Here is an 18419-nt window from a genome sequence, read left to right on the forward strand (position 1 = left end):
CCATGTAGTTATAAGATGTTCTGCTGCAGCTAAACAGCCAGGACTGCCAATATCAGAATCACTGAACACAAGGACTACATTTGGTTCCACTACTCCAACCACTCAGAGCTTGCTGACCATGCCTTGGATACCCACCACAAGATATGGTGGGAAAAGGCTATCTTACTCCACAGGAGTAAATTTAAATATGAAAGACTTTTTCTGGAATATGCTTTAGCCTTATGGAACTCCCTAAAACCTCAACAAATAACCAATTTGGTTGTATGAAACTGCCTTGAATGTGGGAAGCATTCCTCCTTAGAACTTCAGCCCAACAGCAAAGAGCATCTATCCCAGCTCACTAGGGGACTATGTTTTGTATATAATATTATATAATAATGTTATTCACCCCTCCCCTGTTTTTTTTATAAGCTGGAAGTGATGCCCATATATTTTCTATTAGAAACAATCTTAATTAAATAATATATGGGTTCTTTTCTCAATATCCTGGCATCAAACATCTGTTTTGCTAACCTTTCCTCTCTTGTTCCATTTCAGTGACCACATAATCTGAGATTAGCTCTTTCACTCATTTCAGAATGCTAACATTGTCAAGTTTCTTCTTGATGATCTTCAGTTTTTAATACGATTCTACCATTGATGCCATCTGTTTGCTTTCCAGATTTCTCAGATGTGTATCTGTGGTCTCTAATCTTGGATCAACTGTTTTTTTTTTTTTTTTTTTTCTAATCCAGCTCTAAGTTAAAATTGGTTTGAACACTTGTATATAGCTGGCTTAGTGTTTTCACTAGGGGTTGAAATAAATATCCAAAGAACAAATCCTTTTTTGATCCTCAGACAATTATACTGGAGTGGAACAAAATATTTCTTTTGGAAATATATTTCTGTCCTACTGAGAAAAATTGATGTTCAGGTTAGAACCTAAACATTCTAGGATATCTTTGAGGATTTAATCCAAATGAGCAATTTTTTTTTTTTTTTTTTTTTTTCCCCCGCATTCTTGCATTGTTCCAGTTTTGCAGCAGAAAAATTTCACTATCAGGAAATAATTCTCTGTCTGAAAAACACACACACACATTTATTTGTGTAGTTTTTAAAAATCCATGATAAAATATACACACTGCTTATCTTCTTTATAAATAAAGCTTTTCTTTTATTTCCATTTTGCATTTCAATAATTTAAGTTATCGATATCCTTTTTCCTTTCTAAAAGTAACAATAAATAAATGCTATTTTTGTGTCGCATTATTTTACTTACCATAATTCTTAAATTAATCTGTGAATAGTAGGAAAAAAATAAAGATTTTTTATATGGAGCATTATTTACTGGGAGTGAATTTTTTTTGTCCAAAAGTTCCAATCCAGATAGTTTAAATTGTCCCAATCCAGAATAGTTATCTGGATAGATAACAAAAAAAATCACAATAACAAAAAAATTTCTATTGCAGGATTATTAATTTGTGTGAATAAGAAAAAAAAGTTCCTTTTGAATTGTTCCAAGAGGAATGCTTTATTTTGGTTCAAAACCATTTCAACCCCTGGTTTTGAGTAATTTCCCATTAAGTTTACATTTATTACTAACTTCCTATAGATACTTTTCCTCCAAATTATTCTGTCAGGATGCTTGTATTGTCAGATTTTTTATTTTTTTCCATTTTTGTTTTTAAGGTACTTCTAACTACATCAATACACCTAGATCTTGGTCTTCTTGGCCTTTTTTTTTTGCCATACTGACGTAACACTTGTTTTGCTAACCCTTCCTCTTTCATTCTGTTTAAGTGACCCACCATCTGAGAATAGCTCTGCTTACATATTCTTGAATGTTAACAATGCCAAATTTCTACCTAATGTCATTTTTAATGAGTCTATCATGGATGCCATCTGTTTGTTCCTCTAATTTTTCTCAAAACACATATCTGTGGTCTCCAGTCTTTAATTGTTTTATTCCTAACCTAGCTTTTAGATCCATAGGTTAAAATCTGTTTGAATGCTGTTTTGTATACAGCTATGTTATGGTTTTGACTGAGTTTCTCTTATTCCATATAAATTTATTCATTTGACTTCATTCAGGATGCAGTTAATGTTATCAGTGTTCCTGTTTATTGTCATCTTTGCCTCTTTTAATGCTGATTTATATGTATATATATATAAATTAATAATTATACTGACTAAGAACACCGAGAAAGTCATGTTATATTAAAATTTTCTTACCCTTCTCGGTGTTCTTAGTCAGTATAATTATTAATTTTTAAATATGTCTACAAGCCGAGTCAATACTAGTCACAATATATATATGTCCTGAAGACTTGAACTGTATTATAAAGTAAAGAGCTGAGATTAACATCTCCAATTTTGATATCAGGCTTAATGCTACTTTCCTTCATAATGTGACCTGTATAGATTATGAATAACAGTGGCGAAAATGTGTGCCCTTGTCTCATACTTGAATGTACATTAAATCATCTTTCTGTGTCTCCTTTAATTCTAATTGCTGACTTACATCTCAAATATAGTTATTGTACCTGGTTACACCATATAATTGTAACGTTTTGATTAGCTTTTCCCTTGATATCTTTCCATATGCATATTCCAGATATACAAAACTCAGGTATAGATCCTTGTTTTATTCCCGTCATTTCTCAACTATTTGTCTTAGTGAAAATCTAATCCTGACAACCTCTATTTGGCTTGAACCCATTTCTTTTCTAAGTTTCCCTTCTACAATTTTTTTTAGCCTCTTCTTAAGTAGTATGTTCACATAAATCTTACCTCAAATAGTCGTTAAGGAATTACCTCTATTGTTTTCCCATAGTTTTGTTTTCCTTTTTATGGATTAGTACCATGAGAGCTTTACTTTGGTCATCTAGGATTTAACCTCCACAACTTTTAGATTATGCAGAGCTGCACCTGTGAAATTTTATACTTCCATATATGAACATTTCTGGTTGAATATCATCTACTCAAGTTGCCTTCCACATTTGAGGGTTTTGATGGCTTTTTGTACCTCTAATATTAATATACTCCTGATTTCATTCATCTCGAATGTTTTCTGTTCTGTCACTTCGTGTTTCACTTAGTAATCATTCATTGTCATTACTCCAGGCATCATCAGTTTTATGTACTGTTATCATTTCTAATTCCTTATCCTTTCTTCCACTTCTGAGTTTTCAGTATCCTCCAGAACATTTACCATCTTCCTTGATAACATCTTCTCTATTCTTACCAGTCTTCCACTGACTTGTTTAGCTGATGTTACATACTACTTCCCATTTTTATGTTTTTCTCTGCATTTTCTCAGAGCACATGCTGACTTGCTAAGAACTTTTGAAACAGTTTCTTCTTTTTCATAAGTCTTTTTAACTTCAGAGTTCATCATGATCCTTAATCATGGGGGGTGGTTAAGGATCAAGGCTGGACAACTTGGAGCAGACCTGTACATGGCCTTTTGGGGAATGCAAGAGAACTGACCAGGGGCTTTTGATCTGATGTCCATTCCTCACCTTCTCGTGATGCACCCTGTTACTGAATGAATGAGAATGGGCTGCCAATTTGGGATTTAGCTGACTAAATTGTATTCTTATTGGCTTAAACCATAACTCAAAATTATGGTATAATATGATGGAATTTCATGTCAGCTGGATCGTTGCCTGGTTAAACAAGCCTCCCTGTTGTTTTCATCAGGGAATCAGGGCAAACAATGAAAAGTCAGCTATTGGAACAAACCCCAACTCAACTTAGCAGAGATCAAGATTGGCACCATCAACATAAGAAGCATCAATGGAAAAGAAATGGAACTAGCAAAAGAATTGAATAAGTCCATCCCGGATCGACATAATAGGTATTACCAAAACAAAGAAGACAAAAATAGGTGTGGTCTTTCTAAGCAACTAATTCAAAATGTTATATTCAGGAAATAACAATCAGGGAAAAGGAGTAGCAGCTCTAATATTAAACGCTAAACATGAGGATAATATTTTTGAATGGCAGGCAGTATTCAGTAGAAAGATGTGAGCTAATATCAGAATGGGAAACTGGATATGGGACTTATTTGTCCTTATGGTCTTACAGAAGGTTTTAATAAGGAAGAAGTGGAGGAATTTTTCGAAGCATTAGAGATGGAAGCTGAGACAATGTAAAAGGAAAAGTTGGTCCTTATTGGAGATCTAAGCAGGAGAGTAGGAAGTGATTACCAGACATATACAAATGTTTTGGGAAAATTTGGAGAAAAGAACAAGTTAATAATGGTAAATACCTGCTGAATTTCTGCTCAGGACATGCACTAGTTATTACTAACACCATGTCCAACATAAAAATGTGCAGAAATTAACATGATGAGAAGATGCAAGGAATAAGAAAAGTCTCATTGATTGTTATTGATGTTATGTTATTGTGATATCTTCCCACTGATTCATGATGGAAGAGTATACAGAGGATTTGAAATAGGAGGTGATGACCATTTAGTGTTGAGCAGGATAAAATTGAACTTCATATTGAAAAGAAGGGTGTGTGAGAAAGTTTTGAAATGAATCAAAGTTGAACAGCTATCAGATGTGAACTGTAGACTCAAATACATAAATATTATTCAAGAAAAACTGAAAGAGTTTGAAAACAAAAACCAAATCCTAAAGAAAACTGGATTCAGCCAGAGAGGCGTGTGGTGAGGTAGTCTGCAAGGAAAGAAAACGAGAAAGAATATCAAAAGTTCATCCAAAGAATATCAAAAATGACTTACTGGCAAGTAAGTCACCTTATGCTCTTAGGGAATACAAAAAATGTAAGAAAACAGAGCATTGTGTAAAATAAGCTAAACAAAAGTCATACAAAGTCTTTGGTAAGAACATTGAACATAAATATCAGGAAGGTGGTAAAATATTCTGGAGGCTATTGAAAAAGCTCAGAAATGGAGGAAAGAGTGCTGTAAATGGAATGTTGATGTATGGGTTAATTACTTTGAAAGATTGCTAAAGGAAATGAGCAGTGACAGCATGTTCGTAGAACACACAAGACAGGAATGCCGTCTCCTATATATATATATATATATATATATATATATTTGAAGTAGAAAAAACTATCAACAAACCTGAAATGCAGCTGGAGTAGATGATGATATTCAACCAGGAATGCTCAAATATGGAGGTATATAAGTTTTACGGTGGCTGCACTGCATAATTCAGAAGGCCTGGTAAGAGGCTTGAATTCCAGATGATTGGAGTAAAGCGCTCATGGTACCTATTTATATAAAAAGGGAATAAAAGCTGAATATGAGAATTACAGAGGTATGTCTCTGTTGAGTGTTCCTGGTAATATTTATGCGAGTATACTTGAGAAGAACAAGCAGTCCAAACAGAGGTGGTCAGGATCAGATTTTCACTTTAAGACAAATAGTTGAGAAATCATAGGAATATAACCAGGATTTATATTTAAGTTTAGCAGAACTGGTAAAGGCATGTGACAAGGTGCCAAGAGGAAAGCTGTTCAAAACACTCCAGTTATATAGTGTAAATGGGTTATTATATCAAGCTGTAAAATTTTTATTATTATTAATTTTACTTTTATATTTATGTATTATTTGGTTCGTTTGTTGATCTGCGCCAATTGTGTGTTTACTTCTCGCTCCGTTAATATCGTAGTTGCTTGAGCTAGTTCAAACTGTCTATAGATTTCAATTTCTAATTCACTCACAATTCTTGCTATTTATCTTAATCCTTAAGTCTTTAAGTCATTAACTTTGTTTTTTTCTCCCCCTCTCAAGGCTGTAAGTATGCTATTTCACATGCTTGAAGTGTAGACTTAGGAAAAGCTTTTGGCTGGAACCAATTACTTAATCTACCTTGCTGTATTTCACTTATATTGATCCTTAAAAATTTTTTTTTTTTTTCGACTGTGCCATTAAGGATCATGCAAAAGAATTGTTTTTCTTTCCCTTACATACAAGATGAACATTCAGCTAAGCACAAAAATAGCTCTCAATTTCTCTCTATCTCAAGCAACTCCTATTAATTAATCAGTTAATCATGGCTATCACTATTCTTAGGTCACACAGGTTCGATATTTTTATGAGACAGTGCATTGGCAAAACAAGATCAGGCAGGCTATTAACAAAACAAACATGTTTATTCATTCTAAGACAAATTATATACAAAATTCAAACAGCACATATCACGTGTCTGGTTCTAACTAAGACAACAAGAGCACAATGGAGACAATACAAATTATGGATCTAATTCTCCACACGACCATTTAAGCATTTCGCTCAAGCTTTAAGACAAAGAAATTATAAATACACACAACTTTTCAGACACTTGGTTAGAACTTAACACAATTAAACTTGACTCACGTTATAAACAAAAAAAGGCAAAACTTAAACCACATTCAATTTTAGCATTACACAACATTAGCAAATCCTTATAACTCTATATACTACTATTCACATTCAAACAGAAGTACGGCTTTCCGATTTCTCTAGTACTTTCTATGCTAATAGATAACGGAACCAACATTCATCGTTTGAACTTCACAATCTAGGATATTACATAAAACATTTTACTTACAATCTTGCCAGTTCATTACACAGTCCTAGATCCTAAAGACTTACAGGCACATTCCACTTCTTACCTGCTAAACTATCGATCGGGCACTAGGTTACGGCTGCAATATTCAGCACACAAGTAGATCATCGGGGAATCTCATGGTGGGATATCTTGAAAAGGTTGTCTCTGCTATTAGCAAACTTTGCATATTCGTTGAAACCTGCTCGTGACTAATCCCCCCCCCCCCCATCCTCAGAAAAGACTTGCCACAGGAACAAAACTTTGAAGCGAGAGCCCTTTTGGCCCCTCAATCTCTGCCTTTTATATCATTCTCCTGACCTTGGCCCTTCTTCAAATTAAGTCCCCCTGATTTACTAGAGGGTTTTCTCCGTTACACGCTATTGTTGGGTTTTGGCGGGAAAACTCATGATCCGGTGACCTTCACGATTATCACTAGTGTTAGGTCTATTTGCCTAATCCTGTCTGAGCTTAATTTTAGTTACAATTCTAGTGGTTCTTATTTAAATATTCTAACAATTTGCTACCAGATTTAATAGAGTAAAGTGAGTTATACATTATTTTAATTACAAGTATTTTATGTAATTTAATTGCCCATGTAAAATCGACATAGAAAAAAAATACTTATATTTTTATTCTATACAAGATTTTACAAAGCAATACATAGTCTCTATTTGAGTTGTAAATCAGCAGTTAGAATTGAAGGAAGTACAGAAAGATGTTTTGATATTAAATCTGGTGTTAGACAAGGATGTACATTATCTCTACTGTTATTCATCATCAATATGGATCACATTATGAAGGAAATTGGTATTAAACCTGATATCAAATGTTGGAAGTTTTTTTTTTTCACTTGGTTAGACTATAATAAATTTAGTTTAATCCCTTATCCAAGTGTAAGCAAACAAAGTTTGCGCCTGAAGTATCTTCAGGGACTGAGGCAACTCGTAGTAAAGGTGGACCAAGCTCTCATCACCCCTTGTCTTAGTATCTCCCATAACGCAAAGCACATCTCCTTGAGATGTGCTTTGTTTTTTTCATTTACATTATTTTTAATTGATGGCTTCAGGCTGGCTCAGGATGAAGTTGTGAAAATCACTATGAAGAAATTGGGGTAAAACTATGTCATCATCATCATCATCATGCCTTTCAAGGATTTAGGCCTAGAGTGGCCTGTTCCAGCCTTAAGTCATCGTTGAATCTTTTAAGAGGGCATCGTGGTTTTCTTTTTCCTAATGGTTTGTAATTTAAGGCTTGTTTTGGTAATTTTTCTGTTTTCATTCTCTCAATGTGTTCCATCCATTTGCATTTGTATTTTTAAATTTTATTTTTTATTACATGGTAAAACCATGTAACTTGCACATTCTACATACGAGATTGGTCTGAAATGTTCTTGGCCTCGAACATAGATGGCAACACTATCGGCAAGGGATTTGAAATAGAAAAGAATCATCTAATTCTGAGTAGAATAAAAATGAGAATTAAACTGAAAGGCAGATTTATAGTAAGTTTTGGAATGAGTAAGTTGAACAACTTGAAGATGCAAACTTCGCATGGGAAGAATGTGAGAATTAGAAACCAAGAATGACCATTTGTTGGCAAAATCTGAAATGGACATTATTAGGTCCATTTAAAGAAGCATGTGATGAGTTTGGTAGAAAATGTAACAGGCTCGGTAATTGACTTAAAGCTAAAGATGCAGTTCAAGAAGGTGGGGGAGAAATCATCTAGAAAATTTCTAATTAGTAAATGAGTTTATGCCTTTAGCTTTTCTACATTTTTCTCAGTATTCTCTAATTTTTGTGTAGTAGCTAAACAGTGATCATGGGAAGAGTTTGAAAATATATGTGGTTACAGTGGAAACGTTTATCATGAGGGTGTGTGCTCAAAAGTTGTGAAAATCACTATAAAGACATTTGGGTAAAGCCATGTCATCGTCATGCCTATCAAGGATTTAGGCCTAGAGTGGCCTGTTCCGGCCTTAAGTCATCATTAATCTTTTAAGAGGGCATCCTGGTTTTCCTTTTCTTTAATGGTTTGTAATTTAAGGCTTGCTTTAGTAATCTTTCTGTTTTCATTCTTTCAATGTGTTCCATCCATTTGTCTTCATATTTTTATTTTTATTACATAGAAAAACCATGTAACTTACACATTCTACATACGTGGTCTGAAAAGTTCTTGGCTTCAAACATAGATGGTAACACTATCGGCAAGATTTTTTTTTTCTAAGTCATTCTATCAAGTAGTTTGTTTTATACAGTTGTCTGTATCCCTTGAAATGGATAAAATTGAGTATCGTGCGGTTATAAAATTCTTTGTAAAAGAAGGCTTAACTGCAAAAGAAATTCATTCAAAGTTCATAAAAGTTTATGGGCACTCTTCTCCTTTGTTTTTTGACAATTAAGAAGTGGGATGCCGAGTTTAAACGTGGCTGCACCAGCTTTGAAGATGATCCACGTAAAGGACATCCAAAAAGTGTAACAACACCAGAAATCATTAATGAAGTGCACAATATGGTATTGGATAACCGGCAAGTCAAAGTGTGTGAAATTGCTGAAACAGCAATTGCAAAAAAAAAAAAAAAAAAATTTATCAAAATTTGAAATTTTGAGAAATTTCCAAAGAATGTGTAAGATATATTTTGCATGAAGAATTGCAAATAAAAAAGCTTTCCACAAGAGGTGCTGCACTTGCTCACAGCAGATCAAAAACACACTTGCATAAAAATCTCTGAACAGTGCTTGGAGCATTTTAACAAGAATAAAACTGGTTTTGTGTGTCGATTTATTACTATGGATGAGACTCGGATTCATCATTACACACCAGAATCCAAATAGCAGTCAAAACAGTGGACAGAAGCCAGTTGTTCAGCGCCAAAGAAGACAAAGTCGGTTCCATCAGCAGGAAAGGTCATGGCATTGGTGTTTTGGGATGCTAAAGGCATTTTGTTTATTAATTATCTTGAAAACAATAACGGGAATATTATTCTGATCTTTTAACCAGAGTAGACGAAACAATTTGTGAGAAATGACCCGGTTTGCAGAAGAAAAAAAATCATCTTTCATTAGGACAATGCACGTGCCCACAAAAGTGTTTTGGCAATGGGAAAATTAAGGGATTTGCACTATGAATTGTTGGAACATCCACCCTATTCCCAAGATTTGGCTCCCTTGACTTCTATCTCTTCCCAAAACTAAAACTCTTCCTTGCTGGTCAGCATTTTTCTTCGAATCAAGAGACAATCTGTAGATGGGTATTTTGCAGATCTTACTGAGAACCACTAAGGGACCGGATAATGGTGCTGGAGCATTGCTAGAATAAATGTATTATTCTTAAGGGAGATTATGTTGAAAAATAAAAATAATTTTGAAATTATAAATTTGTTTTTTCATTGTTAGGCCGAGAACTTTTCAGACCACCCTCGTATTCCCCATGAAATGTTACGTTTGTTGCACAAATTGGTCTATATTGGTCTGGAAATCTTGTTACAGCTATTAAAGATGTTCTAGATGTCTGGAGTAATTACTTTAAAAGAATTTGAAAATGAGGTGACACATAGAAGATATCCTGGAGGAAAAGGGTTGAACTCCACATGAAAGGTAAAGAGCTTGCATTGCCCAGTCAATAGGAATGGAAATTGTAGAGGACTTTTCCTATGATATGCCCTCCATCCATCCATCAACAGATGCCACATGGTCACTCAGATGCTCAGTGATGTGCCACACCAGTCCTCGCCACATGGTCCTGTTGTATACTTTTCTGGAGGCTTCAACTCTGAAGATCAGTCACTCCAGACACACAATCCATCTACCCCTTCCTCTTTTTCCATGAAATTTACATTTTACTACTGTTTTGATCAGGCGTCCTTCCATCCTTTCAATGTGTCCAAACTTATTTCAACTTCTGTCAGTATACTTAATGAGCCTTAAAGTTCTACTGATCCTTTCTAGCCCATCCATTTATCTGCCTTTCAGTATATGATATCCTAATAGCCTTTTGTAACACCATATCTCAAATACTAACCTTTTCCTATTAGACTTGTTTAGGTTCCACATTCTTTAGGTATCACATTCATTTGGAAAATCGGCTGCATCCAAAATCCTCATCTTTGTTCCCATGGAGATAGATCCATCCTTCTGGATTATAGGCAAGTCTTTGACTCTTGTAGCCATTCCTAATCTTCTTCTGACATCTTCTAAACAATTCTTCACATTAATAATGGATCTCAGATACTTGAACTTGTTGACTTGTTCATGTGTAGGAGTTTAATAATAAAAATAAATAAATAAAAATTCAATTTGAATTTTCAAAATGACAAACTGTAAACAGGCAGGGCAACAGGAAAGATTAGCTGTAGAGATTAACTGTGTTAAACATTTAAACAGAAACTTGGGCATTTCCATGATTCTTCTCTCCCTCCAAAAAAGAGAGAAGGGAAAAGCACTGGGTAGATTTTAATAAATGATGATCATTATAAGCTGTTAAATGCTTTCATTAATAATTTTTTTTTCAATTTTTGAAATTGACTTCCTAAACATTTTTAATTTAAAGGAACTATACTTTCCTTAATTTTTTAATTTATTATAGCTAGATAATTTTTTTTTATTAGAATACTTGAACAAAATTTTGACTCTTATTATATTGTTATTCTTGTACCTATTTTGGAGATTTCTCAAAAACCACAACGAAATAATATATATTTTTTTGATTTTTATTAAATTTCAAATGAATTTCCATTCACTTTGTAAAGATGCTTAGTTTTAACTCGCAACAATTATATAATGTTTTTATAGCAACATCTTGCACTTGATGATGATCTTCAGGAAAATCTCTGGGAAGAATCTTTTAAAGGTCGCACAGATTCAAAACCATATGGTAATGTAATGTTATTTGTATGTGTATACATAACATCAAATTAATTTTCCAAATTCATTTAAATCCTGTTGTTGTATTATACTATATCATGTGGCTAAATTGCAGCTTCCTGCAGTCAATATTCAGCTAGTATGAATTAAATATTCTTTTTTAATATAAAACAAATCCATGATCACATGAAATCACAGTACTCTTGATGACACCATTTGCAATGTTTTACTGTGCATGGCACCACAGTCATCTGTCATGTAATCTACACAGTTTACTATTTCCATCCACATTGTTGCCAGTTAATCTGCTTTACATACCTTTCCATTTTATTCGAAAACACTGAATCAAGTAATTTTATGATTTCATTCACTATCTCATTTCCCATTTTTAATTTATTTTGCCTATTTTTTAATATTATTTTATTTTAGTTAATAATTCAAATTCTTAGTTATGCTGTGAGCGTGTGAACACACACACAAAAAAAAACATGAAAAGGAAAACCATAACCATTGCAAAACAACTCTTGCAATTTATAAAGTTAATAACTTAAAACATGATTACAAAAAAAATTATTCAACATTTTTGGCTCAACATATTAAGGAGCTGCTATGCACTTGCCCTAACAAACTACAAATACTCTAAAAGCTTGGCAAAACAGATGCAAACCCATAAATTCGATAATTAATTCACTATTTAATTTAACAAATATATTTTTAATTTGCTCATTTATTGTAAAAAATAGTATGCATCTATACAGACAACTACAGTTGTTTGTATAGACCTTCCGTTAAAATTAAACAACTACTGCAGTTGTTGGAAGTGTTTTCCCACTTGGTTATACTATAAATTAATTATGTCAAGAAATTATATTTCTTGGCATCCTTAATTATTATATAGACGCTAATGACATCACATCATTTGCCTTAATATCCCATAATGCAAAGCACATATCCTTTTGAACATGTATGTGCTATGCATTATGGGAAGTGTCACTACCCAGACCAGTTTTGACCTTTATTAAGTTCTTAACAGTGGGAGTAGACCCACAAGTGATACCAAGGTTGAAGTAATACACAACTCATATTTCCATATATGAGTAGCCAAAAGGTGTTACACCTTATTAAAATACTCCAAATTTAGAGATAGATGTTGGAAGTTTTTCCATTTGGTTATACTATAAATTAAAGATGTCAAGAAATCTTTAATCCTTTATCCAAGTGTAAGCAAACAAAGTTTGCACCTGAAGTAACTTAAGGACTGGGCTTTTTAATTTAAACTACTACAGGATGTGAAATATATAATAAGTTTTTATAATAAACAATTTTTGAAAATTTGAAATCATTCCAAAAAAAAAAAAAAAAAAAAAAAAAACTGATTGCTGCTCTTGAGTCTTTGAGATTCTTGTATGTGACCCTGTACTATGCTCATTGTTGCTAATCATACATGGCTGCAGACAGTAAATCTTGAAGTATTTAACTTGAATAAGGGGAAACTATTGAAATAAATATCGACATCCTTCTCCTCCTGGTTTAGAATGAAACATACTGATCTATATATATTTCTCATCGCATTTGGCTTATATTTATTGACCCCCTCCTCCCAAGGTCAGCTGTACACTTGTCAGCTGTTAGTAGTATGTAGAAAAACTGATTTCAAAAGGTGCATTATTACAGGATGACATTGTTAAAGAACTGAAACAACCCAAATAAATATTAGCCTGCAGGACTTTTCATCCCATGAAACAGGTAATTCAGCCAAAAGAAAACACAATTTACAGACAGTAATATGCGCTAGCCTCATATCCTATACTGATTCAGCCATAATTCCAAATTCAGTGTTGTTTAGTTCATGGAAATATGAAGGTACAACCTTGACTGACATACAAGATGACCCAGGCGGTTGAATACCAAAGGGTTCCTGGAACTAGGGTATAGAAATCTTGGCATGGAGTTCTGATATAGACACTTAACTAATAGCTCAGAGGCTTTGTTTTGGTTACCAGTAGGCATCTGACTAGAGCTGAACAGTCTTGGTTTCTATAGAAGGGTTACTCTGTGAGCCAAATATCAACTGTTGCAGTCAGCATTATAGACTACACTGGTGTAAAGAACATTGCTACTGTTCCTTGACATCTCTCTCTTGAGTATATGAAGAAGAGAAAAGATTGATTTTTTCAGTATACAAAAAAACCAATCAAAATTGGAAGATTCTCATATGCTGCTACATATCACCATTCATTACAAAAGATGGACATGAAAAAACATTACAGGACAGAGCCTACAATATTTCCAGGATGTCAGAAAAAAAGGAATGACAAACTGTGTTACCAGAGTCATTCTCTTGTCCTCAATGGATACAAACCAAAGACGATTAACAAAATTCTTGATATAGCTCCTTCAAATAAGCAGGATTTCAAAAATGCAATTACATTACATCAAGAATGTTACAGACGAAATTGGAATGTTGCTTCAGGATTACAATGTCAAAGTGGCTTTTTTTGCCAGTGTATAAGATTTTGAGGTTCTTACATCCACCAAAACCTCTATATCTGCCCATAAAAAAAAATCCAGGAGTAAGGAAAAAAAAAAAAAGGCCTCAGAAATTCTCCGTATCCATCTCCCATGCAATTTAGCAAAAACCAAAGTTTATCCTACACAAAGTTTGGTCTGAATTTCGCAAAAATCTAACAGCCACAGAACTAGAATATGAAGTGCTATGCTACAGAATGTGACCGCAGCAACTAGCATTATTCCAGTGCTTACATATTAGTTAATGGTTTTCCTTGGCACTTTGTTTATATCTATTAGTTTGGAAGTTCTGATAATATCTACTGTGCTTTATACAAATCTTGACCCTGATGTAAGTCCAGTGACTTATGAAACTTTTTGAGTTATGTTGTTTATTTTAATAAATCTGTTTTATGTTTAGAAATGCAGTCTTAATACTGGAAATTGAATAAAGAAAATGTTATTGGTCACTAGAGTATTGGAAATATGGAGTGACAAATCATAATATTCCTTTATTTGATTAGATGGGCAAGTGTAGTTGTTGCATATGCTGGTAGAAGCATAAGTCTGGAGCTGTTTTGTAGTGCCTGGAGGGATAAATTTTTGAATATGTAACTTGACATCTATCTTTCCACATGACAATGTACCATATAATACTAGGTGATCAGTATGATTTAAGGAAAATAATGTGGAAAAGCTTTATTAGCCTGCTGTTTTATCCAACATCAGCATGTGGACTATTGGTTACATTAAAGGAAGAATGGTGCAGAATGACTGACTAGTATTATTATTAACTGGTAGGGGAGTTATGTCTAGGAGAGTAAGAAGTGATCATTACCCTTGGAAGGTGTGCTGATGAGATATGCAAAAATGAGGTGTCTCTATAATACATTGCTATTCCAATATTTACATTAACATAGTATATATACAGAGTAATCCATGCTTCTTACTTTTTTTGATATCAGTAAATTTTCTTTTTTTCCCCCTTTATTTTCTACTTTTTTTAAAAATTGTTTCCAACACATGATTGTAATGTAAATAAACTTCAAAAATTAAAACAGCAACAAATTGTTTTTGACATTTACTTAGTTATTAGCAAAATTAGTAGTTCAAAGAAGCTAAAGAAAAATGGATTTATCAAGACTTATCACAGTGTTAAATTTATCATATATTGTGTACTAAATTTTATTTTAAATTGTTTTACAATAATAAAATGTATTTTTTATAAGTTGACTTATGAGGCTGACTAATTCGAAAAATGAATGCTTAAAGGTGTATACGAAGTTTGGTCCAGGATCCAATTAATGGGAAAAACAACAACAAAACTTTGAATTAATAGACAAAGATTATGGAATATAATAGAAGACCAAGGCTACCCCAAACAGTGATTAAATGCAGTTAAAAACACAAAATAATCACAAATATTAATGAACATGTAACAGCAGAAAGAGAAACTAATCAGGGAATTCAACAGAGATGTAGCTTTTCCTCCTACCTTATCAGATCATCTACACACACACACACACCAAAGCAAAACATTGTTGGAAACAGGACAGTTGAGGCTGTATCTTGGTATAGGGATTGTTCTCATGAATATCATTGGGTCTTCTCATTCCCATTGATGAACATGCCTGGACCACTAACTTTATGTGGGGATTGTTTTGGATCAGGTAGCATCCTATATGGTGACAATGTGGCTGAATTGATCTGGACTCTTCCATCAAGATAGTGTCCTATGTTACAAGGCTTGTATTTTGTATGCATGGTTCAAAATTCATCTCCAAGTATTCCATGTGCTCTCCTATCTTCCAATTGACTTGATTTGAATCCCATCAAACATTTGTGGGATCATATGGAACACAGCATCTGCTGGTCAATGCCAATGTCTCACTGTAAATGACCTCCAGCACGCTATTCTGTGTAGTTGGTCCAGAATATCTCCAGAATCCTCTTTGATTTAATAGAGTTAATGCCAAGATAGGTCCAAGCAATTATCTTGGCCAAAGTAGGTCATGTACATTACTAGGTAGGTGGTCATAATGTTTTGGTTCATGAGGAAGTGAAAATCTATAGCAAATCTAGGAATAAACATCAAACAGCATACAATAATAAACACAATACTTTTTAAAGCAGATGATCAGGTAATCATACAAAAAATCCAAAGACCTTCAGTGATCTGTTTACCATTTAAAACAAAGTAGTGAATACAACTTGCAGATTTCCTGGGATGAATATCTATGAAGTAAAATAGTAATTGAAAACCACACTCGAGACAAAGTAACACATTTTTAAATATGTGTGATATGATATAACTTATACTCTTTTATTTTTACAAAAGTAAAAACAAGGATGGAAATGCAATTAAAAATTTATAAAGTGTAGTATAATGACAGTACCAAGAATATTATATTGAAATTTTTTGAGCAGTTAAATGATGTACAAGAATGGATATAACATGAAATTATAAAATTAGGAATGAATTACAAATAAGTGCAATAAAGGATAAAATAAACACACCGAGAATTGGAGAATGGAAGAGCAAAGATTTAGCAAAGGAAGCAATTAAATATAGGATAAAGAGATATAGGAAGACAAAAACAAGTTGTAATTGTAATCAGGTTTGTTTATAACTTAGATCTTGAATGAAGAAGAATATTTAGGATATTTGTATAAATTTTATGTTATATGATGATGTAAGTAATTTTAACGTGGTCATTCTGTTTGCTCCTTAGTGCCCATCATCTTATAATGGGATTAGATTTAGCATTTGCTTTCTGAAAGTTATCTTACTATGAATAGCTATGACAGATGCTCAGCACTGAAAGTTTTTTATTTTGATAATAGTTATGCATGTTAAATATTAATAGAAAATAGTTACAGTTGAATGCAACATTTGTTAATTGGACTGTTTTGTTTATAGCTCTCCACACGCACGAGGGTGGTCTGAAAAGTTTTATAAAAATGGATATTTTTTAAAATGAAATTTTAAATATAAAAAATAAAAATTATTTTTACATGCTTTATTAATAATATGCAAAATAATATACAATATGTATAATATATGAAAATCAAATTTAATTTTTCTTGCCTTCAATTTTGCAAAATTTTCTGCCATTTCCTTTAAATCTAGTGTAGAAGCTAGCTCGTTCGATTAAAATTGTTGCCGGATCTGTTAACCTGTTTTGGGACATTGTTGAGCGCAATTATGTTTTAACTTTGAGAAACTACATTCTCCAATTGCTACTAAAACTGGAAGTGTCAGGAGAATTCTTAGTGCAACAAAAACGTTGATATGCAGTTGACAAGCTTTTGCTGTACTATAAAGAATAGTACTTCTTGTGGTGGCATGGATTTTGGAAGTCTTCGAGCTATTGCTTGAAGTTCACTGCAGAGATCCTTGGCATCAATATCTTTATTAGCATTATGAGTCAAAACATTTTCAAGATTTTTGCAATTGTTTAGTAAATCAGCAGTTATTTTTTTCAGTGATATTATATATATCATAAAGAAATCCAAATAGAACAATTGGATTGACAAGTCAAAATTTTTCATCAGTCAAAATTTTGAAAAAATTTTGACTGATGCTGTTGGAACCTCTCTTCAATTGACTCTATAGCCATATTCAAGACACAATAGTAAAATTCTATTTTGAACTTCTGCTGATCTGTTTCTTTCTATTTCAAAATTCGGTTGAATCTCCAGTTCTTTTGCAATTTCAACAGCATCAGTCAAAATTTTTTCAAAACCCTTATCAGTTCTACATTCTAGAAGGTATTCTTTGGTTACTTGTAGTTGCTTTGTAACTGAATTAAATCGGCCTCTTTTCTCTGTATCATTTTGCTTGAAATATTTACCTCATAAAGGATGTTGTACCATGCGACAAGGGATACTATGAGCTTAACTTTACAAATGGAACCAGCAAGGGCTTTTGCTTCATGTCGGGTAGTATTTCCAGTTGAATTATTTAATCTTGGGTCATCAAAAATTTGCATGAGTGCATCATATATACTGACAAGATGATACCGTAGTGGTTTTAAAGTGTCGATATGGCTCTCCCATCTTGTGTTACTCACCGGTTTAATAGTCAAGTCCGAGATACAAGTAGAAAGAATTCGCCAATGATGAGTAGATGCAGAGACATTGACCACTAAATTTAAAGATTGTGAACTACAAGGAATAAAGAAGGCCTGAGGATTTATATTGAACTCTCTTTTGAACACCATTTTCTTTGGCCTTCATATTACTTCTGTTATCATATCCTTGACCACGGAGATTCTCAATCGGTAATTCAGTTTGCCTTAGATGTTCACTTAAAGTTTCTGTTATGAATGAACCTGTAGTTTCCTCTAGAGCAGGGGTCTCCAAACTACGGCCCGCAGGTTAGATGTGGCCCGCCAATTGGACTAATTTTTCAATAAGAATCCGCAAAAAAAAAACATGGGGTGTTGATAGATTTCAAATGTATTAATTAAAATTGTGTTCAAAATATATTCCCGAA

At 33.3% G+C, this 18419-nt stretch overlaps 1 protein-coding gene across 1 annotated transcript in view; it reads left to right on the forward strand.

The window, feature by feature from the left end:
* GCS2alpha (glucosidase 2 subunit alpha) overlaps nucleotides 1-18419 on the forward strand; it is a 177313-nt gene that overhangs the window by 52673 nt on the left and 106221 nt on the right. Inside the window, exon 6 of the mRNA XM_090398622.1 lies at nucleotides 11342-11423. Coding sequence (XP_090254748.1) covers nucleotides 11342-11423 — 82 coding nt within the window. The remainder of the gene's footprint in view (nucleotides 1-11341; nucleotides 11424-18419) is intronic.

The sequence above is a fragment of the Typopeltis vanoorti genome, chromosome 10 (genome assembly GCF_054136105.1).
Source record: "Typopeltis vanoorti isolate ZY-2024b chromosome 10, IOZ_Tvanoo_1.0, whole genome shotgun sequence".
Taxonomy (NCBI): domain Eukaryota; kingdom Metazoa; phylum Arthropoda; class Arachnida; order Uropygi; family Thelyphonidae; genus Typopeltis; species Typopeltis vanoorti.